This window comes from Coregonus lavaretus (assembly GCF_964263955.1).
Source record: "Coregonus lavaretus genome assembly, chromosome: 24".
In the NCBI taxonomy this organism is placed as follows: domain Eukaryota; kingdom Metazoa; phylum Chordata; class Actinopteri; order Salmoniformes; family Salmonidae; genus Coregonus; species Coregonus lavaretus.
Window position 1 is genome coordinate 34387588 of NC_140011.1, and position 27450 is coordinate 34415037.

The following is a 27450-nucleotide window of genomic DNA, read 5'->3' on the forward strand; positions in this document are numbered from 1 at the left end:
AATCAAGCTATCCATTCAGGGGCTGTTTTAAATGACTTGTTTATTTAACCCTGAGCTTCTGTGGAATATACAGGAGGAAACGGGATTATATGGAACGTTAGTTACAAGTGTTTAAAGGAATGCAGGGAGGAAAAGGGAAGCGGTTTGGACTGTAGTATAATGACTTTGACTTGAATGTATTGTTATACCCAAATCTACCCACATCCTGTCAAAGGAGAATTTCACAAATGAGATGCATGGCACAGCCTTGGGACGTGTTTGATATTTACATAACCATTAGGATGAGTGTCCCGAACATTCAAAATGACAAAATAGGCAATAATGATACTCCACCACTCTAATGGCACCATAGGCATGTAATAAATGGTGGGGTCCTGAACTATTTTGCCACTGTTGTTTGGCCCCACTTTCATCTAGTGGACAGGAACCACTATTAGTGTCTGTGTGAAGCCCTGAGAGACCATCAATATCCTACCAGCCAATAGCTCCAAACCTCATTACGCCCAGGAGTCTCATTCCCACGTCCCATTTAGCCGCCCGCAGAGCCACAAGCAGCCAGACTGGTAATGACAACTATAATTGGGCTGTTTCGTTCTGGCCTGCGAGGCCCTTGTGTCCTGGGTCGTGAAAGAATAGTGCAGCCATGTAAGAGTTTGCAAGTGGCTCCCTGCCATGCCACTTCTTCCAAAGCGAGGCACCGATCATTTACCCTCCTCCTCTGTGGTACATTCCTGCCATAGTTTTCACTGGGTATTTCTGGGCCAGAGTTATGACTGGAACTATACTGTTCAAAGACTGTTATGCATGTTCACATGATTTTCACTCTTCATAGTTGTGCAAATGTTCAGACCACCAAATCAATTTGCAATGCTCAGTTGACATAATCCAGAGCAAACGCCCAAGACTGCTGTAATAATTTAAAACAAATGAGAAACACGTGGTCATTATTGCATATATATATCAGTAAATTTTATTTTACACTAGAAATGTCAGGAGGAGTTAGAAAACCAGATATGTTCAGGATTCACCTCTGATCCCATTTTAAGTGTTCAGGAACTGCAATTATCAAACAGCAATACATAAAATATATATATCTTCCTGTGGGAGAATAGATAGCAAGATAAATGATACCATCAATACATTAACTATTTTAATTTGTCATCATCACAAAAAATACACAAAAGAAAAAAATTATTATATGGGTCATTCCACGAAAAGAGTGCCTTTTGCATCCATTTGATATTTTAAGTAAACATTGTGCACCAATATTATATTTTAAAAGCCTGTTATATTAAATTAATATAGACCACATGGAGAATTAAATAAATCACATTTTTTATATGATTAAAGACTTTCTAAAGTGCCAAAAATTTGCATTTTCACATGTCCCTCCATGCACCCTCTGTGACTTTTAATATTTTAACCCACTTAACCCTAGAATTCTCCATGTTTTCACCATCATTGTAAAGCCCTAGTTATGTTGTTGCTTTGACAAAGTCATTTCTGAAGATTATTTAATGTGATTAGTGAATCATTTACGTCTGTCCCTCATTTTAAGGTCAACCCTGTTACATTAACTTAACTCTCGTTTTAATATGGTGAAACTATGCCTTAAAAAAAAAAAACATTGAACATTTAATTGTCAAATCAGCAGGTGAGCTGGCTCTACTCTTATTGCCCATTTTCTGGTGTCTGTGGTGGAAAGTGAGCAGGTCGAGCATAACACGTCAACCCTGTTACCCATAGATAGACATTCTATAAATGTTTTAACAATTTCCATTTTTTTGTGAAGCTTGCATTTAATTGCCACTCCCTGTTGCACACAACAAGCTTCCATTCCCCAAGTCAAAACAGGATTCATGGCTGATTTAAGATGAAATCGTCAACCCTGTTACACCTGTTACTTTATTTGGCACTTAACATAGTATTATTTTATTTATTTAACCGCTTGAAATGGGAAAACTTTTATTAAGTTGATCATTTGCTCTTTATGACATAATGTAAAGAGTATGTGAAATATATACACTACCAGTCAAAAGTTTTAGAACACTTACTCATTCAAGTGTTTTTCTTTATTTTTACTATTTTCTACATTGTAGAATAATAGTGAAGACATCAAAACTATGAAATAACACATATGGAATCATGTAGTAAATCAAAATTTATTTTATATTTGAGATTCTTCAAATAGCCACCCTTTGCCTTGATTACAGCTTTGCACACTCTTGGCATTCTCTCAACCAGCTTCATGACATAGTCACCTGGAATGCATTTCAATTAACAGGTGTGCCTTAAAAGTTAATTTGTTTAATGCGTTTGAGGCAATCAGTTGTGTTGGTATAGCCCTATCTGGTAAAAGACCAAGTCCATATTATGGCAAGAACAGCTCAAATAAGCAAAGAGAAACGACAGTCCATCATTACTTTAAGACATGAAGGTCAGTCAATCCGGAAAATTTCAAGAACTTTGAAAGTTTCTTCATTTGCAGTCGCAAAAACCATCAAGCGCTATGATGAAACTGGCTCTCATGAGGACTGCCACAGGAACGGAAGACGCAGAGTTACCTCTGCTGCTGTTCATTAGAGTTACCAGCCTCAGAAATTGCAGGCCAAATAAATGCTTCACAGAGTTCAAGTAACAGACATCTCAACATCAACTGTTCAGAGGAGACTGTGAATCAGGCCTTCATGGTCGAATTGCTGCAAAGAAACCACTACTAAAGGACATCAATAAGAAGAAGAGACTTGGTTGGGCCAAGAAACACGAGCAATGGACATTAGACTGGTGGAAATGTGTCCTTTGGTCTGGAGTCCAAATTTGAGATTTTTGGTTCCAACCGCTGTGTCTTTGTGAGACGCGGTGTGGGTGAACGGATGATCTCTGCATGCGTATTTCCCACCGTAAAGCATGGAGGGGGAGGTGTTATGGTGTGGGGGTGCTTTGCTGGTGACACTGCCTGTGATTTATTTAGAATTCAAGGCACACTTAACCAGCATGGCTACCACAGCATTCTGCAGCGATATACCATCCCATCAGGTTTGGGCTTAGTGGGACTATCATTTGTTTTTAAACAGGACAATGACCCAACACACCTCCAGGCTGTGTAAGGGCTATTTGACCAAAAAGGAGAGTGCTGCATCAGATGACCTGGCCTCCACAATCCCCCAAACTCAACCAAATTGAGATGGTTTGGGATGAGTTGGACCTCAGAGTGAAGGAAAGCAGCCAACAAGTGCTCAGCATATGTGGGAAGTCCTTCAAGACTGTTGGAAAAGCATTCCAGGTGAAGCTGGTTGAGAGAATGCCAAGAGTATGCAAAGCTGTCATCAAGGCAAAGGGTGGCTATTTGAAGAATCTCAAATATAAAATATATTTTGATTTGTTTAACGCTTTTTTGGTTACTACATGATTCCATGTGTTATTTCATAGTTTGGATGTCTTCACTATTATTCTACAATGTAGGAAATAGTAAAAATAAAGAAAAACCCTTGAATGAGTAGGTGTTCTAAAACTTTTGACCAGTAGTGTATATATTTTTTTAACCAAGTTAAACTTCTCAAAAGGCACTGAATTGGTGGGATGGCCCATATACTGTAACAATCCCTTATATAAACACCTCAGCCCAGAGGGTAGGGCTCAGAGAATCTACTTCCTTTTTGCTCTACGAATGGAGATTCATGGGATGTGCTGTAGAAAAGTTCATCGGTCGAGTGGCCCGTCTGTACAAAACCATTTCTATGCTTTAACAACATGGCGGTCTGTCTGTCTGACCGTGGTGGGGGTCTCTGGGAGCTTACTCTGGCACCCCACTGGGGACAGACAGACATTCTCTCCACACAGCTGCTCCTCCGACTTCATCTCTCCTGCTGATCAGCCAGAGCCAGGAGCCCTCTCAACCGGTCTATAAATAACAGAGATATACTATATGTAGGTGTCGAAGCTTGTCTATGTGGGCAGAGTAAGGAGTGTGTGTGTTTATGTGTTTGTGATTGTGTGGGTGTGTTGTCGCACAAGAGAGTGAATGTCAATATTTGTTTGTTTGTGTGTGTGACAGAAAGAGCAAGAGAGAGATATAGAGTAGGAGAGAGAGAGGACTCAGTACATAGCATCCTCGTACATGTCCGTCCGGAGGCAGAAGAGGATGCCTCCCCCTAGCATGAAGATGGTGCCCCCCCAGCCCAGTCCATAGCCCCAATTGAACTCATGGTAGGTCTGCAGGACGGTTCCATCAATGAACTTGATTGGGTAGAGGACCAGTGCACAGGCCTGAAGGACCACTGAAAGAAAGGGAAAAAACAAAGATAACATATTTACATCTTTCTGTGAGTTAACATTTTACAGTTTAGCAATTAGACAATGTACGTATGTCTACTATCTCTGTATACTATTTGAGATGTGTGCTGGTGAAAGGGAATATCACCAGATAACCATCATCACTTCTGCTTGCCTGACAAGACTCTTTGTTGTATGAATGAATGACTACCTGTGTGCAGGTAGAGGGCCAGTGACACCAAGGCTGCTGATGGGAAACTGGAGCCGTGTGCGAGTCAGAGAGGGGACAACAGCCAGGGCCAGGAAAAGGGTGGTAGATAGATACCCCAACCCAGCCGTTACCCAGGGGGTCCATCCACACCCCCTCTCCTCAGCGTCCAGTACACCCCATAAACCCTGTTCCTCCTCCAGTGGTCCTATCACACGGTGTCTGCTCTCAGAGGCCCAACAGCTGCTCATTACTGCAGCCTGCAGCCAACTACCAGGCACAACACACCCACCGGGCTCATTACTGCAGCCTGCAGCCAACTACCAGGCACAACACACCCACCGGGCTCATTACTGGCACAACACACCCACTGGGCTCATTACTGCAGCCTGCAGCCAACTACCAGGCACAACACACCCCCCGGGCTCATTACTGCAGCCTACAGCCAACTACCAGGCACAACACACCCCCCGGGCTCATTACTGCAGCCTACAGCCAACTACCAGGCACAACACACCCACCGGGCTCATTACTGCAGCCTGCACCTAGCCTACAGCTAGCAGCCCAACACACTGACCCATGCTTAACCACGCAGTAAACAAACAACATCCTGTATCCAATCTCTAGCTCTCTAGCAAAGTTCTAATGCATCCTCCTTCAGTTGACTCTGAGCAGTACTCTACTATATGTTGTACTGTATGGTTGTGGCAGAACCTTCTTGGGCTTTACTGACCACAGCCTAAATATAGGCTCATTGGCCCGTATTCACAAAGCATCTCAGAGTAGGAGTGCTGATCTAGGATCAGTTTTGCCTTTCGGATCTAAATTAATAGGTTTATATGGACAGCAGGCACCTGATCCTAGATCAGCACTCTTTTTCTCAGACGTTTTATGAATACGGGCCATTGTATTAAAACATTCTGGTCCAGTATTTTACACGCTGTACTGAAGTCTGTAGGTAAAGAGCTACAGATATTGGATCTTAATTTGACCAGTATTGTCGTAGCAAAATAATCCTTCAGCATAATAGTCCATAATATTGGGTGGCAAAAATGAGGCTACATGAAAAGTGCAATACACTCACCTTTAAAATTCTCAGCAACAAAAGAGTGATCAATTTACACTGAACAAAAATATAAAACAACATGCAACAATTACAAAGATTTTACTGAGTTACAGTTTAAATAAATTCATTAAGCCCTAATCTATGGATTTCACATGACTGGGAATACAGATATGCATCTGTTTGTCTCAGATACAGTACCTTAAAAAAAGGTAGGGGTGTGGATCAGAAAACCTGTCAGTATCTGGTATGACCACCATTTGCCTCATGCAGCACGACTCATCTCCTTCACATAGAGTTGATCAGGATGTTGATTGTGGCCTGTGGAATGTTGTCCACTCCTCTTCAATGGCTTTGCGAAGTTGCTGGATATTGGCGGAAACTGGAACACGCTGTCGTACACGTCAACTCAGAGCATCCAAAACATGCTCAATGGGTGACATGTCTGGTGAGTATGCAGGCCATGGAAGAACTGGGACATTTTCAGCTTCCAGGAATTGTGTACAGATCCTTGCGACATGGGGCCGTGCATGATCATGCTGAAACATGAGATGGAGGCGGATGAATGGCATGACAATGGGCCTCAGGATCTCGTCACGGTATCTCTGTGCATTCAAATTGCCATCGATAAAATGCAATTGTGTTCATTGTCAGTAGCTTATGCTTGCCCATACCATAACCCCACAGCCACCATGGGGCACTCTGTTCACAACGTTGACATCAGCAAACCGCTTGCCCACAACACGCCATCTGCCCGGTACAGTTGAAACCGGGATTAATCTGTCAAGAGTACACTTCTCCAGCGTGCCAGTGACCATTAAAGGTGAGCATTTGCCCACTGAAGTCTGTTACGATGCCGAACTGCAGTCATGTCAAGACCCTGGTGAGGAAGACGAGCAGGCAGATGAGCTTCCCTGAGATGGTTTCTGACAGTTTGTGCAGAAATTCTTCAGTTGTGCAAACCCACAGTTTCATCAGCTGTCCGGGTGGCTGGTCTCAGACGATATCGCAGGTGAAGAAGCCGGATGTGGAGGTCCTGGGTTGGCATGGTTACACATGGTCAGCGGTTGTGAGGCTGGTTGGACGTACTGCCAAATTCTCTAAAACGACGTTGGAGGCAGCTTATGGTAGAGAAATGTACATTCAATTCTCTGGCACCTGTTCTGGTGGACATTCCTTCAGTCAGCATGCCAATTGCACGCTCCCTCAAAACTTGAGACATCTGTGGCAGTGTGTTGTGTGACAAAACGGCACATTTTAGAGTGGCCTTTTATTGTCCCCAGCACAAAGTACACCTGTGTAATGATCATGCTGTTTAAATCGGCTTCTTGATATGCCACACCTGTCAGGTGGATGGATTATCTTGACAAAGCAGAAATGCTCACTAACAGGGATGTAAACAAATTTGTGAACAACATTTGAGAGAAATAAGCTTTTTGTGCACATGGAATTTGTTTTGTGATCTTTTATTTCAGCTCATGAAAAATGGGACAACACTTTAAATGTTGCGTTTATATTTTTGTTCAGCGTTAGATCCGACACCTGTACTATAACTAGCTCTATGTAGGCATATTACTATCATATGATCCTGAACTTCAAGAGAAAAGTAAAAAGTTCCACCAGTGTATAACTTGTGACGTTGTGTTCCACTGGACTGTGTTGAGACTGTAGTGGCAGAGTAAAGAACAAGAAGGCACTTTTAAAGCTCCCAATTCACTGCTTTATTGACACTGTTTGACCTGACGAAGATCCGTTTCGGATCGAAACGTTGTCAATAAAGCGATGAGTTGGGAGCTTTAACAGTGTGCGGGCCTTCTTGTTCTTGACTAGTATTCTTTATTAGCCTATGTTTTTGAGGATGTGCGTATGACCACAAACTTTTCTATAGACTGTAGTGGCAGAGCTCATAATTGAAAACACGATGCGTCACACTGAAATATCCCTATAGCGACAACTTTCATTATGGGCATCCTGTGTTAACATCGTTCTGTGCACATTGCAGAGCAGGAAAGGTTTGACGCAGTAGTTGCCACACAGTTGTTAGACTGTTATAAGGCTCAGTGAGTGTCTGTTCTGTTCATCCTGTGGAATAGTCACCAATGTTAGTCGATTGAACTTTGTTCTAATACCACTACATACACAACTGTTAACTTTATGATTCATTTTGACTCCCTTTGGTCACATTGTGTAAACTAATCCCTCACATCACATTCCTCACATTCTCAGTCAACACATTCTTAATAAATCATTTTAAGAGCAGGAAGCTGTCAGTGTGTGTGTGTGTGTGTGTGTGTGTGTGTGCGTACATGCCTGCGTACACGTGTGTGTGCGGTCACGCATTTGTGTTCTTCCTACTTTTAGAGTCAAACAGTAGGACGTCTAGTTAAAAGAGGGAGAGAGAAATAGCACATTGTGGGCCCTCTAGACATTTTAACGTTAACTACTGTTCCTTTTCCCTGTTAAAACCTGTGTGCATGTGTACATGTGAGTGTGTGTACTGGACTCAGAGCGAGGACATTGTGTAATTTACTGAGACCACCTATTTCCTTCCTGCTGGACAAGGCGGTGGGGCCTGGAGAGGAGAGGAGGAGAGGGAGGTAGGCTGAGACATAAGCCAAGGAACATGACTGTTGAGGAAGGCCAGACTGAGGCGGCTGGGCTGGGGCTGTACCTCTGGCCAGCAGATAGGCACAACACTACTGACTCCAAGCCTTTCTCTGCTGAGGGCTCTCTCCCCCTGCCCCCCCCCCCCCCCCCCCCTCCCTCCTGTGACTGAGGGCTCTCTTAAGTAACCGGCTGATGGAACCAATGCTTGCCTGTATCCATCCTTACACCTGTCCCCCAATGGACTTGCAGAACACTTCCTGAACAGAAAACTTCCCATTCAGAAAACTTAGGAAAGATATGTGTTGTTGCCTAAGAAGAGAAAGTGCAGGGAGTAAGGGTATTTGTTAGCATTCTACATAAATGACATAACAGGATGCCTGTCTGTTATATAAACACGTTTTATATTGGGGAAAGTGGTACTGAGCACCACCCAAGTAAGGCTGTGTTCTCTGCTTCATCACTGTTTTCAAACCACAGGATGTACTGACTGCACACTGCTCTATTCCTGACATCACACACACAGACACGCACACACACTGACATACACACAGCCACGCACAAATACACCTTTTGTTTTTCATTATAATATTGCTTTCTTATATGCTCTACTGTGCTTGTCCCCTCTGTGGATGTTTTATATGGGGATGTATTGGTTGTAATATGCAGCTGTTAATTTGCTACAGTACAGTTCACACAAGACAAATACAAAGTATTGTGAAATTAGTTTTTTGAACAATGACTATGAGTTGAGTGCTCCTCTGCACTGTCATTCCAGGCCTATTTGTTGTGTTTTCACTGAGCCTGAAAAGGAGAGGACCAGAGCAGACAGAAAGTAAGAGGGAAAGAAAGAGAGAGAGAAAAGGGGAGCAAGGTGGAGAGAGAGAGAGAGAGAGAGAGAGTGAGAGCGAGAGAGCGAGAGAAAAGGGGAGCAAGGTGGAGAGAAAGAGAGACAGAGAAAGTGAGAGAGAGAGAAAGAGTGTGAGAGAGAGAGAGAGAGAGAGAGAGAGAGAGAGAGAGAGAGAGAGAGAGAGAGAGAGAGAGAGAGAGAGAGAGAGAGAGAGAGAGAGAGAGAGAGAGAGAGAGAGAGAGAGAGAGAGAGAGAGAGAGAGAGAGAGAGAGAGAGAGAGAGAGAGAGAGAGCGAGAGAGAGAGAGAGAGAGCAGAGTGTGTGAGCAGATAGAGAGCTATAGGAATTGGATAATTGGTTTTTTCCTTCCTGGATATTATCCATGAGGGAATACATTCCTCTCTTCATTGGTAACTGTGCAAATTCTGTGGCTGCTTTTTCTTGGCACACAGCAGCCTGCTTTCTGGGACTCACAACAGCTCCCTCACCACAGAAAGAGTTAGCTCAAACCCAACCCGAATGTACTATGTCAGGACATGGAAATCGATTCTATCGTAGTCCATGTGGGTTTTAATGATATTATGAAGGGCAGCTCTGAACAGTTGAAACTGGATTTTAAAGAGCTGATCTGCTAGACACTAACAAAAAACCCATCATATCTGGCCCTGTGCCCTCTCTGAATCGTGGCATTGAACGCTTTAGCAGGATTCTTGCTCTTCACAACTGGCTACGTGATTATTGCAGCTCACTGGGAGTAACGTTTGTTGACAATTTCGATACCTTTTGGAAACAAAACACGTTTTATAAGGAGGATGGGATCCACCCAAATCATTTGAGTTCCTGGATCCTTTCACAGCATTATTAGGTTGCGTTGAGACAATGACTTAGCAATGACCCAAGCCCAGCTCAGCTAATCCCTACCATTGTGACGCAGAGTTGTCAAAATGCTTCAGCAAATGTACATTACATCAGGGGCGTCGGTAGTCACAATATAAGTAACCTAATTTATGTCCCTCTAACTGCCCTGAATGCCACCACTGATCCTACAGCTATTGTGTGCAGTAATCATGTGCCTAAGAACCAGATTTATACTGTTAGCACTGAGCCGGTGTGCCTGAGGAGGCAGTCCACTGTGTGCAGCTCACCGTGCACTAACATAAAGAACATGAGCACAACTACTGCTGCTAAGCTTCCCAGTAAAGCAATAAAAACAAGTAAGCATCCCAGAAGTAAAGTGCTCTAAATTGCCCACGTTAACATACAGTGGGGAAAAAAAGTATTTAGTCAGCCACCAATTGTGCAAGTTCTCCCACTTAAAAATATGAGAGAGGCCTGTAATTTTCATCATAGGTACACGTCAACTATGACAGACAAATTAAGAAAATAAAATCCAGAAAATCACATTGTAGGATTTTTAATGAATTTATTTGCAAATTATGGTGGAAAATAAGTATTTGGTCACCTACAAACAAGCAAGATTTCTGGCTCTCACAGACCTGTAACTTCTTCTTTAAGAGGCTCCTCTGTCCTCCACTCGTTACCTGTATTAATGGCACCTGTTTGAACTTGTTATCAGTATAAAAGACACCTGTCCACAACCTCAAACAGTCACACTCCAAACTCCACTATGGCCAAGACCAAAGAGCTGTCAAAGGACACCAGAAACAAAATTGTAGACCTGCACCAGGCTGGGAAGACTGAATCTGCAATAGGTAAGCAGCTTGGTTTGAAGAAATCAACGGCGGGAGCAATTATTAGGAAATGGAAGACATACAAGACCACTGATAATCTCCCTCGATCTGGGGCTCCACGCAAGATCTCACCCCGTGGGGTCAAAATGATCACAAGAACGGTGAGCAAAAATCCCAGAACCACACGGGGGGACCTAGTGAATGATCTGCAGAGAGCTGGGACCAAAGTAACAAAGCCTACCATCAGTAACACACTACGCCGCCAGGGACACAAATCCTGCAGTGCCAGACGTGTCCCCCTGCTTAAGCCAGTACATGTCCAGGCCCGTCTGAAGTTTGCTAGAGTGCATTTGGATGATCCAGAAGAGGATTGGGAGAATGTCATATGGTCAGATGAAACCAAAATAGAACTTTTTGGTAAAAATTCAACTCGTCGTGTTTGGAGGACAAAGAATGTTGAGTTGCATCCAAAGAACACCATACCTACTGTGAAGCATGGGGGTGGAAACATCATGCTTTGGGGCTGTTTTTCTGCAAAGGGACCAAGACGACTGATCCGTGTAAAGGAAAGAATGAATGGGCCATGTATCGTGAGATTTTGAGTGAAAACCTCCTTCCATCAGCAAGGGCATTGAAGATGAAAAGTGGCTGGGTCTTTCAGCATTACAATGATCCCAAACACACCGCCCGGGCGACGAAGGAGTGGCTTCGTAAGAAGCATTTCAAGGTCCTGGAGTGGCCTAGCCAGTCTCCAGATCTCAACCACATAGAAAATCTTTGGAGGGATTTGAAAGTCCGTGTTGCCCAGCGACAGCCCCAAAACATCACTGCTCTAGAGGAGATCTGCATGGAGGAATGGGCCAAAATACCAGCAACAGTGTGTGAAAACCTTGTGAAGACTTACAGAAAACGTTTGACCTGTGTCATTGCCAACAAAGGGATAGAAAGTATTGAGAAACGTTTGTTATTGACCAAATACTTATTTTCCACCATAATTTGCAAATAAATTCATTAAAAATCCTACAATGTCATTTTCTGGATTTTTTTCCCTCATTTTGTCTGTCATAGTTGACGTGTACCTTTGATGAAAATTACAGGCCTCTCTCATCTTTTTAAGTGGGAGAACTTGCACAATTGATGGCTGACTAAATACATTTTTTCCCCACTGTATGTAGCTTAAGAAACAAGGTTCATGAAATCAATAATTTGCTAGTAACAGATGACATTCATATTCTGACTATCTCTGAAACTCACTTAGATAATACCTTTGAGGATACAGTGGTAGCAATACATGGTTATAACATTTACAGAAAAGATAGAAATGCCAATGGTGGCTGTTTATATTCAGAACCACATTCCTGTGAAGATTAGAGAGGATCTCATGTTAAATACTGTTGAAGTAATATGGCTACAGGTTCATTTGCCTCACCTAAAGCCAATTCTGGTGGGAAGCTGCTATAGACCACCAAGTGTTAACAGTCAGTCTCTGGATAACATGTGTGAAATGCTTGATAATGTATGTGATATCAATAGAGAGGTATACTTTCTGGGTGATTTAAATATTGACTGGCGTTCATCAGGCTGCCCACTCAAGAGAAAGTGCCTGCAACCTGGTTCAGGTTATCAGTCAACCTACCAGGGTGGTTACAAACAGTACAGGAATTAAATCATCAACATGTATTGATCATATCTTTACTAATGCTGCAGAGATTTGTTTGAAAGCAGTATCCAAATCCACTGGATGTAGTGATCACAATATAATAGCCATATCTAGGAAAACCAAAGTTCCAAAGGCTGGGCCTAATATTGTGTATAATTTTTATTTATTTATTTTATTTATTTCACCTTTATTTAACCAGGTAAACCAGTTGAGAACAAGTTCTCATTTACAACTGCGACCTGGCCAAGATAAAGAATAGCAGTGCGATAAAAACAAACAGAGTTACATATGGGGTAAAACAAAACAAAGTCAAAAATACAACAGAAATACATATAATATACAGTGTGCAAATTTAGCAAGTTATGGAGGTAGGCAATAAAATAGGCTATAGTGCAAAATAATTACAATTAGTATTAACACTGGAATGATAGATGTGCAAGAGATGATGTGCAAATAGAGATACTGGGGTACAAATGAGCAAAATAGATAACAATATAGGGATGAGGTAGTTGGGCGGGCTAATTTCAGATGGGCTGTGTACAGGTGCAGTGATCGGTAAGGTGCTCTGACAACTGATGCTTAAAGTTAGTGAGGGAGATAAGTGTCTCCAGCTTCAGAGATTTTTGCAATTTGTTCCAGTCATTGGCAGCAGAGAACTGGAAGGAATTGCGGCCAAAGGAGGTGTTGGCTTTGGGGATGACCAGTGAGATATACCCGCTGGAGCGCAGACTACGGGTGGGTGTTGCTATGGTGACCAATGAGCTAAGATAAGGCGGGGATTTGCCTAGCAGTGATTTATAGATGGCCTGGAGCCAGTGGGTTTGGCGACGAATATGTAGTGAGGACCAGCCAACAAGAGCGTACAGGTCACAGTGGTGGGTATTATATGGGGCTTTGGAGACAAATCAAATCAAATCAAATTTTATTGGTCACATGCGCCGAATACAACAGGTGCAGACATTACAGTGAAATGCTTACTTACAGCCCTTAACCAACAGTGCATTTATTTTAAACAAAAAAGTAAGAATAAAACAACAACAAAAAAGTGTTGAGAAAAAAAGAGCAGAAGTAAAATAAAGTGACAGTAGGGAGGCTATATATACAGTAAAATAAAGTGACAGTAGGGAGGCTATATATACAGGGGGGTACCGTTGCATAGTCAATGTGCGGGGGCACCGGCTAGTTGAGGTAGTTGAGGTAATATGTACTCAAAACGGATGGCACTGTGATAGACTACATCCAATTTGCTGAGTAGAGTGTTGGAGGCTATTTTGTAAATGACATCGCCGAAGTCAAGGATCGGTAGGATAGTCAGTTTTACGAGGGCATGTTTGGCAGCATGAGTGAAGGAGGCTTTGTTGCGAAATAGGAAACCCATTCTAGATTTAACTTTGGATTGGAGATTCTTAATGTGAGTCTGGAAGGAGAGTTTACAGTCTAACCAGACACCTAGGTATTTGTAGTTGTCCACATACTCTAGGTCAGACCCGTCGAGAGTAGTGATTCTAGTCGGGTGGGCGGGTGCAAGCAGCGTTCGGTTGAAGAGCATGCATTTAGTTTTACTAGTGTTTAAGAGCAGTTGGAGGCTACTGAAGGAGTGTTGTATGGAATTGAAGCTCGTTTGGAGGTTTGTTAACACAGTGTCCAATGAAGGGCCAGATGTATACAAAATGGTGTCGTCTGCGTAGAGGTGGATCTGAGAGTCACCAGCAGCAAGAGCGACGTCATTGATATACACAGAGAAAAGAGTCGGCCCAAGAATTGAACCCTGTGGCACCCCCATAGAGACTGCCATAGGTCCAGACAACAGGCCCTCCGATTTGACACATTGAACTCTATCTGAGAAGTAGTTGGTGAACCAGGCGAGGCAGTCATTTGAGAAACCAAGGCTATTTAGTCTGCCAATAAGAATGCGGTGGTTGACAGAGTCGAAAGCCTTGGCCAGGTCAATGAAAACGGCTGCACAGTACTGTCTATTATCGATCGCGGTTATAATATCGTTTAGGACCTTGAGCGTGGCTGAAGTGCACCCATGACCAGCTCGGAAACCGGATTGCATAGCGGAGAAGGTACGGTGGGATTCGAAATGGTCGGTGATCTGTTTGTTGACTTGGCTTTCAAAAACTTTTGAAAGGCAGGGCAGGATGGATATGGGTCTGTAACAGTTTGGATCTAGAGTGTCACCCCCTTTGAAGAGGGGTCATACAATACGTTTTGTAGGGATTCCTATGTTGTTGATGTAAATAATATATGTTGGTCCGTGGTGTATAATGAGGAGCAAACAGACACTTCAATTCAAATTGTATTTGTCACATACACGTGTTTAGCAGATGTTATTGCGGGTGTAGCGAAATGCTTGTGCTTCTAGTGCCGACAGTGCAGTAATATCTAACAAGTAATATCTAACAATTTCACAACATATACCCAATACACACAAATCTAGTAAGGAATATAATTTATGAAATTGCTTATTCCAGTTACTAATAAGCATGCACCCATTAAGAAAATGACTGTAAAAACTGTTAAATCCCCGTGGATTGATGAGGAATTGAAAATGTGTATGGTTGAGAGGGTGAGGCAAAAGGAATGGCAAATAAGTCTGGCTGCACAACCGATTGGCAAACGTATTGCAAATTGAGAAATCATGTGACTAAACTGAATAAAAAGAAGAAAAAACACTATGAAACAAGGATAAATGACATAAAGAATGATAGTAAAAAGCTTTGGAGCACCTTAAATGAAATTTAGGGAAAAAAGGCAAACTCAGCTCCATCATTCATTGAATCAGATGGCTCATTCATCACAAAACCAACTGATATTGCCAACTACTTTAATACTTTTTTTTTTTCATTGGCAAGATTAGCAAACTTAGGCATGACATGCCAGCAACAATTGCTGACACTACACATCCAAGTATATCTGACCAAATTATGAAAGACTAGCATTGTAATTTGAATTCCGTAAAGTGAGTGTGGAAGAGGTGAACAAATTATTGTTGTTTATTAACAGTGACAAGCCAACTTGGATGGAAAATTGACAACTTGGATGGAAAATTGCTGAGGATAATAGCGGACGATATTGCCACTCCTATTTGCCATATTTTCTATTTAAGCCTACTAGAATGTGTGTGCCCCCAGGATTGGAGGGAAGCAAAAGTCATTCCGCTACCTAAGAATAGTAAAGCCCCCTTTACTGGCTCAAACAGCCGACCAATTAGCCTGTTACCAACCCTTAGTAAACTATTGGAAATAATTGTGTTTGACCAGATACAATGCTATTTTACTGTAAACAAATTGACAACAAACTTTCAGCATGCTTATAGAGAAGGGCATTCAACAAGCACAGCACTTACACAAAATGACTGATGATTGGCTGAGAGAAATTGATGATAAAAAGATTGTGGGGGCTGTTTTTTAAGACTTTAGTGCGGCTTTTGACATTATTGATCATAGTCTGCTGCTGGAAAAACGTATGTGTTATGGCTTTACACCCCCTGCTATAATGTGGATAAAGAGTTACTTGTCTAACAGAACAGAGAAGGTGTTCTTTAATGGAAGCCTCTCAAACATAATCCAGGTAGAATCAGGAATTCCCCAAGGCAGCTGTCTAGGCCCCTTGCTTTTTTCCATCTTTACTAACGACATACCACTGGCTTTGAGTAAAGCCAGTGTGTCTATGTATGCGGATGACTCAACACTATACACGTCAGCTACTACAGCAACTGAAATAACTGCAACACTTAACAAAGAGTTGCAGTTAGTTTCGGAATGGGTGGCAAGGAATAAGTTAGTCCTGAATATTTCCAAAACTAAAAGCATTGTATATGGGTCAAATCATTCACTAAACCCTAAACCTCAACTACATCTCGTAATGAATAATGTGGAAATTGAGCAAGTTGAGGTGACTAAACTGCTTGGAGTAACCCTGGATTGTAGACTGTCATGGTCAAAGCATATTGATACAACAGTAGCTAAGATGGGGAGAAGTATGTCCATAATTAAGCGCTGCTCTGCCTTCTTAACAACACTATCAACATGGCAGGTCCTACAGGCCCTAGTTTTGTCACACCTAGACTACTGTTCAGTAGTGTGGTCAGGTGCCACAAAGAGGGACTTGGGAAAATTGCAGTTGGCTCAGAACAGGGCTGCACGGCTGGCCCTTAAAAGTACACGGAGAGCTTACATTGATGACATGCATGTCAGTCTCTCCTGGCTCAGAGTGGAAGAGAGATTGACTTCATCACTGCTTGTTTTTGTGAGAGGTGTTGACGAGCTGAATGTACCGAGCTGTCTGTTTGGAATACTGGCACACAGCTCGGACACACCTGCATACCCCACAAGACATGCCACCAGAGGTCTCTTCACAGTCCCCAAGTCCAGAACGAACTATGGGAGGCGCACAGTGCTACATGGAACTCTATTCCACATCAGGTAACTGATGCAAGCAGTAGAATCAGATTCATAAAACAGGTAAAAATACACCTTGTGGAACAGCGGGGACTGTGAAGACACACACACACAGGCACATACACAGACACTCACGCTACACACACGTACACATGGATGTTGTATTGTAAATATGTGATAGTGGAGTAGTGGCCTGAGGGAACACACTAGATGTATTGGGTAAAGTGTTATGAAATATAATGTCATGTAATATTTTAAATTGTATATAACTGCCTTAATGTTGCAGGACCCCAGGAAGAGTAGCTGCTGCCTTGGCAGCAGCTAATGGGGATCCTTAATAAATACAAATACAAACTCCCTTCTCACCCCCTCCCCCCTTCTCCACCCTTTAGTATTTTGTATTTTATTAGGATCCCAAGGCAGCAGCTACTCTTCCTGGGGTCCGAACAGAGATAAAACATTACATCAAACAAAACAAATTTACATTTCTCCATTACAGTATTACAATACTACATTACATTACTAAGAATAGTGTGTGGGTGGTTGTAGTATGCATGTTTTAGAGTGTGTGTGTGTGAGTCCCCGTTGTGCCGTGAGGTGTTGTTTTATCGTTTCTTTTTTTTTTAAAATCAGATTTTACTGCTAGCTTGAGTTACCTGAGGTGGAAGAGAGTTCCATTCTGGCTCTATATAGTACTGTGCATTTCCTAGCCTCTGCTCTGGACTTGGGGACTTTTAAGAGACCTCTGGTGGCATGTTTTGTGGGGTACATATGAGAGTCTGAGCTGTGTGTTAACCGATTAAACAGACAGATTGGTACTTTTAACACATCACTACCTCTTACCCTCACATTCAGTCTCAGTCAGTATCTATGTAGCTTTGTGCAAACAACTTAACCATTTTCTCAAATGGTAATTCTGTCTCTATGGAGACAAACTGTGGTGTGAAGGGAAAATACAGGTAACTGCCTAAATAAAAGGAAACACCAACATGAAGTGTCTTAATAGGGCATTGGACCACCGTGAGCCACGAGAACAGCTTCAATGCGCCTTGTCATAGATCTGGCTATGATCCATGCCATAAGCTGTAGGCTTGTTCATTTAGCTGACAAGATATGTTTATAAGTCCCATGCCATTTTTTTATATTATATGATTTTATAGTAAGAAGAATATAATTGAAAGGATATTTTTCCCATTCCGGAGCGAGTGCGCATATGAAGTGGCTATGTTGAGCGTAAAAGTGATCATTTGAAACAGGTCTGATTCGCTAGATTTTGGAGTTGTTTGGCAACTTTAGTTGTGAATGATACAAACCTTAGAATGTCTTACAAATCAAAACATATATGGGCTGCATGATGCAACTAAAGGCTATTGATGATTTGAGAAAGTCGCAAAAAAAGCTTGTGCTCCGTTCCTTGCTACAGGCTGCAAAGCTCTTCTCTCATCAAGTGATCATATTTTCACCCATCAGACTATTCTCAATTTAATAAAGTCTTTACTAATATGTAAAATTAGTTTAGATTTAGAATGGCCTATTATCAAATGGGCAGGAACAGGGGCAAAAATACATGTAATCTCTGTGCACTCGAATAGTGAATGGAGGCCGTGCGCTTTCCCGCCAGTCCGTTCTCAATGATGCCTGGTAGGCTACTTTGGTTTTATAGCGGAGCTGCAGGACAGGTGATATTCCGCCCAAACTCTGTATGCCATGGGCTCTCCAACCCTGTTCCTGCAGCTACCCAGTGCTTAATTTGGGAAACCAAGTGAAATCTGTTCAGCAACGTGTAGTAACATGTTTTCACAATGAAACATATGTCATTAAACAGTTGACAGCTGGAGAAAGAAATGAAGGAGAAAGAGGAGATGGAAACGCATGGTGGTGAGATATTCTATATAGATAAAGGTAATGTGCCACCCAATAATTATGAAAATATAAAAAATGCCCTATTACTAGGCTATTCAAAATCAAATACAAATTCACTGTAATTGTAGGCTACCTGTAAGCCACCCTGCACAATCAAGGAACCAACAGTTTCGCCTAGGGCCAGAGTTCCCTCTAAGCGGCGCACAGGCGCGCAGCTCCCCTCGGACTGCCACGCAGAAGAAATATCAGCCTGCGCATAGAAGCAACTTTCTAGAGTTTTCCCTTTTAGTTAACACTATCAACATTTCGCTCTACTGTGGGAATTGTGATCAAATCAACACAATATTAGCCACTTTCAATGTAACATACCGAAACAAAACTAACTATGCAATACTTATTAGTATGTAAAACTAACTGTGCAAGAGATTTTGTTGTAGGCAGAGCGCATTGGAGTAGGCCCATACTCTACACCAGGGTTTCCCAAACTCCGACCTGCCGAATATCTAGTCAACATTGGTTGCTTCGTACAAGAGCACAAAATGTGTGCATTTATCTTTGAAAAGCGAGTCAGGTAAAGATCTTTTTTTTATATGTCTTAAAGGGGGCAGTGTTGTATTTTGAGACGGTCTTGAATAAGCTAAGTAGCCAATAGGCAGAGGGTAGCCTAATTTGTCAGATTCTCTGTAATAGTGGTATGGGAATAATAATGCATTTTATTTTGTAAACTGTTTTTTTTGCAACAAACACAACATTTTTAGTCACCTCCTTGTCTGAAGGACTAGTGGATGAACAGGTTAATGTTAAGCCCTGCATGTTTTTTTTCTCAAAAGTCTCATGGAATGTAGGTCTACATTGAACACCATACATTGGCTGCTACTGTAGGCTGAATGATAGAACAGCTATTTCCATGTTTAAATGTTATGGGATGCATTTTTCTCCATTGTTTTTGATGGTAAGCCACTCTGGTAGGTCTAGATTAGGATCACATAGCCACAGTAGCCTACTTGGCCACTTAAAACTGTAACTTATAGCGGATACAGCCTCAGTGTTCACCGTAAACGTGCACCATAAGTTGCACAGAATTTTCACAACGGTCAAGTTCGTGCTCAGCAGACCTAATATTTGCGGGAACATTGCCTAGGACTATCTGTTCTCTCCCAGACTCATGGATATACATTTTGGAGCATAGCATAAGGTAACCAGTCCATCCAGTATGCATAATAATACAGTCCACACTCAAAGGCAATTAATCGAATTTGTGAAATGTTGGAGTATAGGCTAGACCAATTATGTACCAAAGACATTTTAAATCAGTATTGTTTTATGTTTTTCTGCCATGCGTAATATGCGGTAGGCTATGTATTGTATAAGGCACAATCATAATTCAGATTTTTATTTTTTATTTTTTCAGGCTTGGGCTCATATATAGTTCTATGCGTATGCACAAGCTCTAATATGTGTATGGGTGTTTTGAATTAATCATCAACTTAGAAAACACTGTCCATTTTGTTGTGTTAGGCTTTGAAACAACATCCACAATGACCATGTTTTACACTCAGTTTCAACCTGCTGTTGAACTTCTTTCTTCAAATTGATCATCACAGTGAGGTGAGTTTTAAAAGCAGGATACTGTTTTGATAAGTGTTTGATGTGATTTTCTATTGCATTTGCATTGATGTCAGAGTGGTTAGAGGGACAATAGAGCCATTAGGACCTGTTGGTTGTTAGCAAGTTGGGTAACAAAGCATATCCAGAGTGCATAAGAGGAGATTACCATGACTCAACGGTCATGTGGAATTTTACAGCGGCCATGACTCACCACAACAGCCCTACCCATGCTTCCTATCAGTACGCACATGTGCCACTAAATTCACTGCTCGACTAAGGGTCCTTACAGATAATTGTATGTGTGGGGTACAGAGATGAGGTAGTCATTCAAAAATCATGTTAAAGACTATTATTGCACACAGAGTGAGTCCATGCAACATATTATGTGACTTGTTAAACAAATGTTTACTCCTGAATTTATTTAGGCTTGGCATATCAAAGGGGTTGAATACTTATTGACTCAAGACATTTCAGCTTTCATTTGGAATTAATTTGTAAACATTTCTAAAAACATAATTCCACTTTGACATTATGGGGTATTGTGTGTAAGTGACACAAAATCTCAATTTAATCTATTTTAAATTCAGGCTGTAACACAACAAAATGTGGAAAAAGTCAAGGGGTGTGAATACTTTCTGAATACACACTGTATATACAGTGGGGGAAAAAAGTATTTAGTCAGCCACCAATTGTGCAAGTTCTCCCACTTAAAAATATGAGAGAGGCCTGTAATTTTCATCATAGGTACACGTCAACTATGACAGATTTTTTCTCTCCAGAAAATCACATTGTAGGATTTTTAATGAATTTATTTGCAAATTATGGTGGAAAATAAGTATTTGGTCACCTACAAACAAGCAGGATTTCTGGCTCTCACAGACCTGTATCTTCTTCTTTAAGAGGCTCCTCTGTCCTCCACTCGTTACCTGTATTAATGGCACCTGTTTGAACTTGTTATCAGTATAAAAGACACCTGTCCACAACCTCAAACAGTCACACTCCAAACTCCACTATGGCCAAGACCAAAGAGCTGTCAAAGGACACCAGAAACAAAATTGTAGACCTGCACCAGGCTGGGAAGACTGAATCTGCAATAGGTAAGCAGCTTGGTTTGAAGAAATCAACTGTGGGAGCAATTATTAGGAAATGGAAGACATACAAGACCACTGATAATCTCCCTCGATCTGGGGCTCCACGCAAGATCTCACCCCGTGGGGTCAAAATGATCACAAGAACGGTGAGCAAAAATCCCAGAACCACACGGGGGGACCTAGTGAATGACCTGCAGAGAGCTGGGACCAAAGTAACAAAGCCTACCATCAGTAACACACTACGCCGCCAGGGACTCAAATCCTGCAGTGCCAGACGTGTCCCCCTGCTTAAGCCAGTACATGTCCAGGCCTGTCTAAAGTTTGCTAGAGTGCATTTGGATGATCCAGAAGAGGATTGGGAGAATGTCATATGGTCAGATGAAACCAAAATATAACTTTTTGGTAAAAACTCAACTCGTCGTGTTTGGAGGACAAAGAATGCTGAGTTGCATCCAAAGAACACCATACCTACTGTGAAGCATGGGGGTGGAAACATCATGCTTTGGGGCTGTTTTTCTGCAAAGGGACCAGGACGACTGATCCATGTAAAGGAAAGAATGAATGGGGCCATGTATCGTGAGATTTTGAGTGAAAACCTCCTTCCATCAGCAAGGGCATTGAAGATGAAACGTGGCTGGGTCTTTCAGCATGACAATGATCCCAAACACACCGCCCGGGCAACAAAGGAGTGGCTTCGTAAGAAGCATTTCAAGGTCCTGGAGTGGCCTAGCCAGTCTCCAGATCTCAACCCCATAGAAAATCTTTGGAGGGAGTTGAAAGTCCATGTTGCCCAGCGACAGCCCCAAAACATCACTGCTCTAGAGGAGATCTGCATGGAGGAATGGGCCAAAATAACAGCAACAGTGTGTGAAAACCTTGTGAAGACTTACAGAAAACGTTTGACCTGTGTCATTGCCAACAAAGGGTATATAACAAAGTATTGAGAAACTTGTGTTGTTGACCAAATACTTATTTTCCACCATAATTTGCAAATAAATTCATAAAAAAATCCTACAATGTGATTTTCTGGATTTTTTTTCTCATTTTGTCTGTCATAGTTGACATGTACCTATGATGAAAATTACAGGCCTCTCTCATCTTTTTAAGTGGGAGAACTTGCACAATTGGTGGCTGACTAAATACTTTTTAATGAATTTATTTGCAAATTATGGTGGAAAATAAGTATTTGGTCAATAACAAAAGTTTCTCAATACTTTGTTATATACCCTTTGTTGGCAATGACACAGGTCAAACGTTTTCTATAAGTCTTCACAAGGTTTTCACACACTGTTGCTGGTATTTTTGCTCATTCCTCCATGCAGATCTCCTCTAGAGCAGTGATGTTTTGGGGCTGTCGCTGGGCAACACAGACTTTCAACTCCCTCCAATGATTTTCTATGGGGTTGAGATCTGGAGACTGGCTAGGCCACTCCAGGACCTTGAAATGCTTCTTACGAATCCACTCCTTCGTTGCCCGGGCGGTGTGTTTGGGATCATTGTCATGCTGAAAGACCCAGCCACATTTCATCTTCAATGCCCTTGCTGATGGAAGGAGGTTTTCACTCAAAATCTCACCTTACATGGCCCCATTCATTCTTTCCTTTACACGGATCAGTCGTCCTGGTCCCCCGAGTTGAGTTTTTACCAAAAAGTTCTATTTTGGTTTCATCTGACCATATTACATTTTCCCAATCCTCTTCTGGATGCACTCTAGCAAACTTCAGACGGGCCTGGACATGTACTGGCTTAAGCAGGGGGACACGTCTAGCACTGCAGGATTTGAGTCCCTGGCGGCGTAGTGTGTTACTATTGGTAGGCTTTGTTACTTTGGTCCCAGCTCTCTGCAGGTCATTCACTATGTCCCCCCGTGTGGTTCTGGGATTTCTGCTCACCGTTCTTGTGATCATTTTGACCCCACGGGGTGAGATCTTGCGTGGAGCCCCAGATCGAGGGAGATTATCAGTGGTCTTGTATGTCTTCCATTTCCTAATAATTGCTCCCACAGTTGATTTCTTCAAACCAAGCTGCTTACCTATTGCAGATTCAGTCTTCCCAGCCTGGTGCAGGTCTACAATTTTGTTTCTGGTGTCCTTTGACAGCTCTTTGGTCTTGGCCATAGTGGAGTTTGGAGTGTGACTGTTTGAGGTTGTGGACAGGTGTCTTTTATACTGATAACAAGTTCAAACAGGTGCCATTAATACAGGTAACGAGTGGAGGACAGAGGAGCCTCTTAAAGAAGATGTTACAGGTCTGTGAGAGCCAGAAATCTTGCTTCTTTGTAGGTGACCAAATACTTATTTTCCACCATAATTTGCAAATAAATTCATTAAAAATCCTACAATGTGATTTTCTGGAAAAAAAAATCTCAATTTGTCTGTCATAGTTGACGTGTACCTATAATGAAAATTACAGGCCTCTCTCATCTTTTTAAGTGGGAGAACTTGCACAATTGGTGGCTGACTAAATACCTTTTTTCCCCACTGTATATATATATATAGTGCCTTGCAAAAGTATTCGTCCCCCTTGGTGTTTCTCCTATTTTGTTGCATTACAGCCTGTAATTTAAATGGATTTTTATTTGGATTTCATGTAATGGACATACACAACATAGTCCAAATTGGTGAAGTGAAATGAAAAAAATAACTTGTTTAAAAAAATGCTAAAAAATAAATAATGGAAAAGTGGTGCGTCCCCTTTGCTATGAAGCCCCTAAATAAGATCTGGTGCAACCAATTACCTTCAGAAGTCACATAATTAGTTAAATAAAGTCCCCCTGTGTGCAATCTAAGTGTCACATGATCTCAGTATATACAGTGGTTTGCAAAAGTATTCACCCCCCTTGGCATTTTTCCTATTTTGTAGCCTTACAACCTGGAATTAAAATGGATTTTGGGGGGGGGGTTGTATCATTTGATTTACACAACATGCCTACCACTTTGAAGATGCAAAATATTTTTTTTAATGGTGGCAAGAATTTAGCAGCAGTAGGCCCTTGCTCCTAAATGAATATAGGGGAATCACTAGAGATGTAAATGATCATGTTGTGGAGTATTGTGGAGTATTGTAGAGTGTTGTGGAGTATTGTAGAGTGTTGTGGAGTATGTCCATGTATGGTGTTTATGTTGGAGCATGGTGGACTCACCTGCAGTGAACAGGAACACGGCCACCATGCGGTAGTGCCGTCTGTGTGTCCCCCGGCACAGGGAGATGAGGGCCACCAGGAAGGTCACCAGAGTCACCGCAGCACCGGCCAGCAGCAGCACCAGGGTGGCTATCTGCCAGTCTGCAGGAGGAGGAGACACATGTTACAGACACACGTTACAGACCACCATCGCCATCGATTCACAGGGTACTCTACTCTAGTCACTCAGACCAGTGATGACAGTCAAGCAGGAAACAAATAGCCTACTGCTCGCTACAATGCAAAACACGTGTGTGTGTTCGTGGTCGAGAAAGAGATTAAAATTCACCAACACACACAGCTCTCTCTCTCTGTCTTCAGCGTTAGCAGACAGTGAACAGGGAGCTTAACCCATAGAGGTACTTCAAACATGCTCACTTGACTATGTGCCAAAAACGTTCTCCCATATCCTCCATCTCATCTGCCTCTGCCTCATCTCTGTCCAGGTTCTGGCTGTGCAGAAAGAGCTGAGGTACAGTGCTCCAAAATCCAGCTGATTGTTCAGTTCTCCTCAGGTCTGTTGCGTCTCGGTTGGCTGGCTCGCCTCAGAGGACAGAGAGAAGCTCCACTGGAGGCAGCTAATGAGCTCCGTCTGCCCTCTGTCGTGTCTCTCTCTGCTCCCCAGGCCATTGACTCCTTTGTCTCCTGTAATGTTAACCACACAACCCTGATGCCCTGGTCCTAATGAGCTCCGCCAGGCAGGCAGGCAGGCGTTCTCTCTCACTGCCCAGGGACAGGCTCATCTCTCAGGGCCCACCTCACATTCAGCCCCCCCCCATCACTCTCCACATTCCACCACAACAACAGAGGGGAGGAGATCCATCACAGCAGCTCATAAAATGCCCCCTCTGCTCCTCCTCATCAGGCTGTGTGAGATGAGTGGCCTCCGCAGACCCACTGGAGATGGATGATGACGGTTCCTCATTTCACCCCTATTCAGAGGAGCTGGATTTAGAATTAACCACAACACCAGGGTGGACCAGGGGAACAATACAGAGACCATTCCATTGACGACACGGTCTGTCCAGAAACCTCTGAGGTGGAGATAGCAGGGGGCTCTAGCAGGGGGCAGGAGAATGACAGGTGTTTTTCTGACAGAGACGGATAATCAAGCTGGGTTGGGAGAGGGTGGGTGCCGCTGGCTGGGCACCACGGGGGAGGGCACAGATCTGAGAGAAAGGATCCTATCAGAGGAGACAGCCAGGGTTAACCTGCCCCTCCTGAGCACAGCACCCAACTGGTGTCTGTCTCAGTCTCCACTGCCTGCCAGCCTCTCTGCTCTGTGCTAGAGCCATAACGCTCTCCCTGCAGGTAAAACAAACAGCACATTCTACTCTGCTGGGAGGCTCAGCCAAAACAGCTACTGAGATAATGAGAAGCAGCTGGGGAGAAGGAAGAAACTCTTGTTAGGAAGGAGCATGGGATGTTCAAAGAGACCAACAATAGGTTTCAGTAGTGCAATATGATAACACGTTGTTGCCATAAATAGATTGAATACATTCCATTTAAAGTATTTTTAAGGCCAAAGGAAGAAAAAAAAAGTATCCCTTAAATATGTGGCTTATGTCTTGAACCCTATAGGAATGTGTGAGAACTCTGTCTCATAAACTGTGAAATATATCTATGATAATGCTTTCAGACCATAACCAAGGCCAATCCATCCCCATCCCCCATTCAAAGAGAGAGAGAGGGGGAGAGAGACATTCACAAAAAGAGACAACAAAACGCAGAGTGCCCTCCACCAGAGGAACGCAACAATAGGTGGAACACACCCACCTGCATTCACAAAGCTTACAAAGGCCGGTGGAGCACCCAGATGGCACATCACGTCATTGGGACAACTCTACGGTGAGAAAGAAAACTTCACATTGCAACAGATCAACAAACCGTGACGAAACGAAAAGATAACCGTCTCAGATAGGCCTAAACAGCATCTTGTATGACGAGAATCACTCACAGAAGTGGCGAATCTCCGCTATATTGTCGCGCTCTGACTGACAGAGCAGGGAGCAAAATATTGCCCCTGGCCTGGAACGCAAATGTTGCAGTAGATACGCATCCGGACCGAGAGCGATTACAGTACATTAACAATGGTCCATTGTTTGATCTCTGCATCCGTGATGTACATAGAAATTCACCGTAAATTCTAGACATTTCTCTTACTATAATCCGATTGATTTACGCATTGTTCTTCTATCCATCTGGGCCAGTCTGTTAATGTGTGTAGCCTAAACATTGTATAGCCTATGCTAGAACTTTGATGAAGAGAAACAACTGAAAAAGAGACTCTGGGTCTCAATTGGCTTTTCCTGGTCAAATAAAGGTTAAATAAATAAACTGCATCAGATGACCCCCAGTTTCCATGCCACAGCATGTAGGCAGGCTTTATTGCCAGGTTCTATAAAGTGTGTTACAACAGATGATGGGAAATAATAGCCTGGAAATAAATCATTTTAAAAAGGCCAATATCACAATGTTTGGGTTCCGATAGTCCCATTTCATGCTCTGCCAACAAAGGCCTACTTCCCGATTATTTTGGGAGTCGAAAGGATTGTAACTCATTTTGGGGACTCCTTTTCATCTGGACAGAAAACCACTTGAAAGGAGTGATTTACATCAACATACAGAATCATTTTTGGGGGAAAAACGTTCATCGCTTCTTACCAGACGTGAGGGTGGAAAGGCATCTCCAGCCAGCCTCTGTTTCAGTGCATGATTCCCATAGCGACAAAGAAAAACGCTCTGCCGTTACCCAGGCGGGGCTCAATAACGCTACGATGTCCAGACACAATGCCAGAAATACACAAAGTAAAGCAATCAACTTGAACGGTCGGAAAACGTACACTTCATTTATAGACATGTTTTCATATTAAGTTGACTTGGATACACGCGTGTTGAAATTGAGGAGAAAAGAAAAGCTGCGACAGGGTCCTCAAGCACGATCAGTTCCGAAA

At 42.6% G+C, this 27450-nt stretch overlaps 1 protein-coding gene across 1 annotated transcript; it reads right to left on the reverse strand.

Moving 5' to 3' along the window:
- Positions 1-941: 941 nt before the first annotated feature.
- LOC311100208 (transmembrane protein 47-like) lies at positions 942-27450 on the reverse strand. The gene is made up of 3 exons (XM_084141021.1): positions 27161-27450; positions 24458-24598; positions 942-4277 (listed from the first exon to the last, which is right to left on the reverse strand). The coding sequence occupies exons 1-3, from the start codon at positions 27354-27356 to the stop codon at positions 4096-4098; spliced, it is 519 nt and encodes a 172-aa protein (XP_083997147.1). The 5' UTR covers positions 27357-27450; the 3' UTR covers positions 942-4095.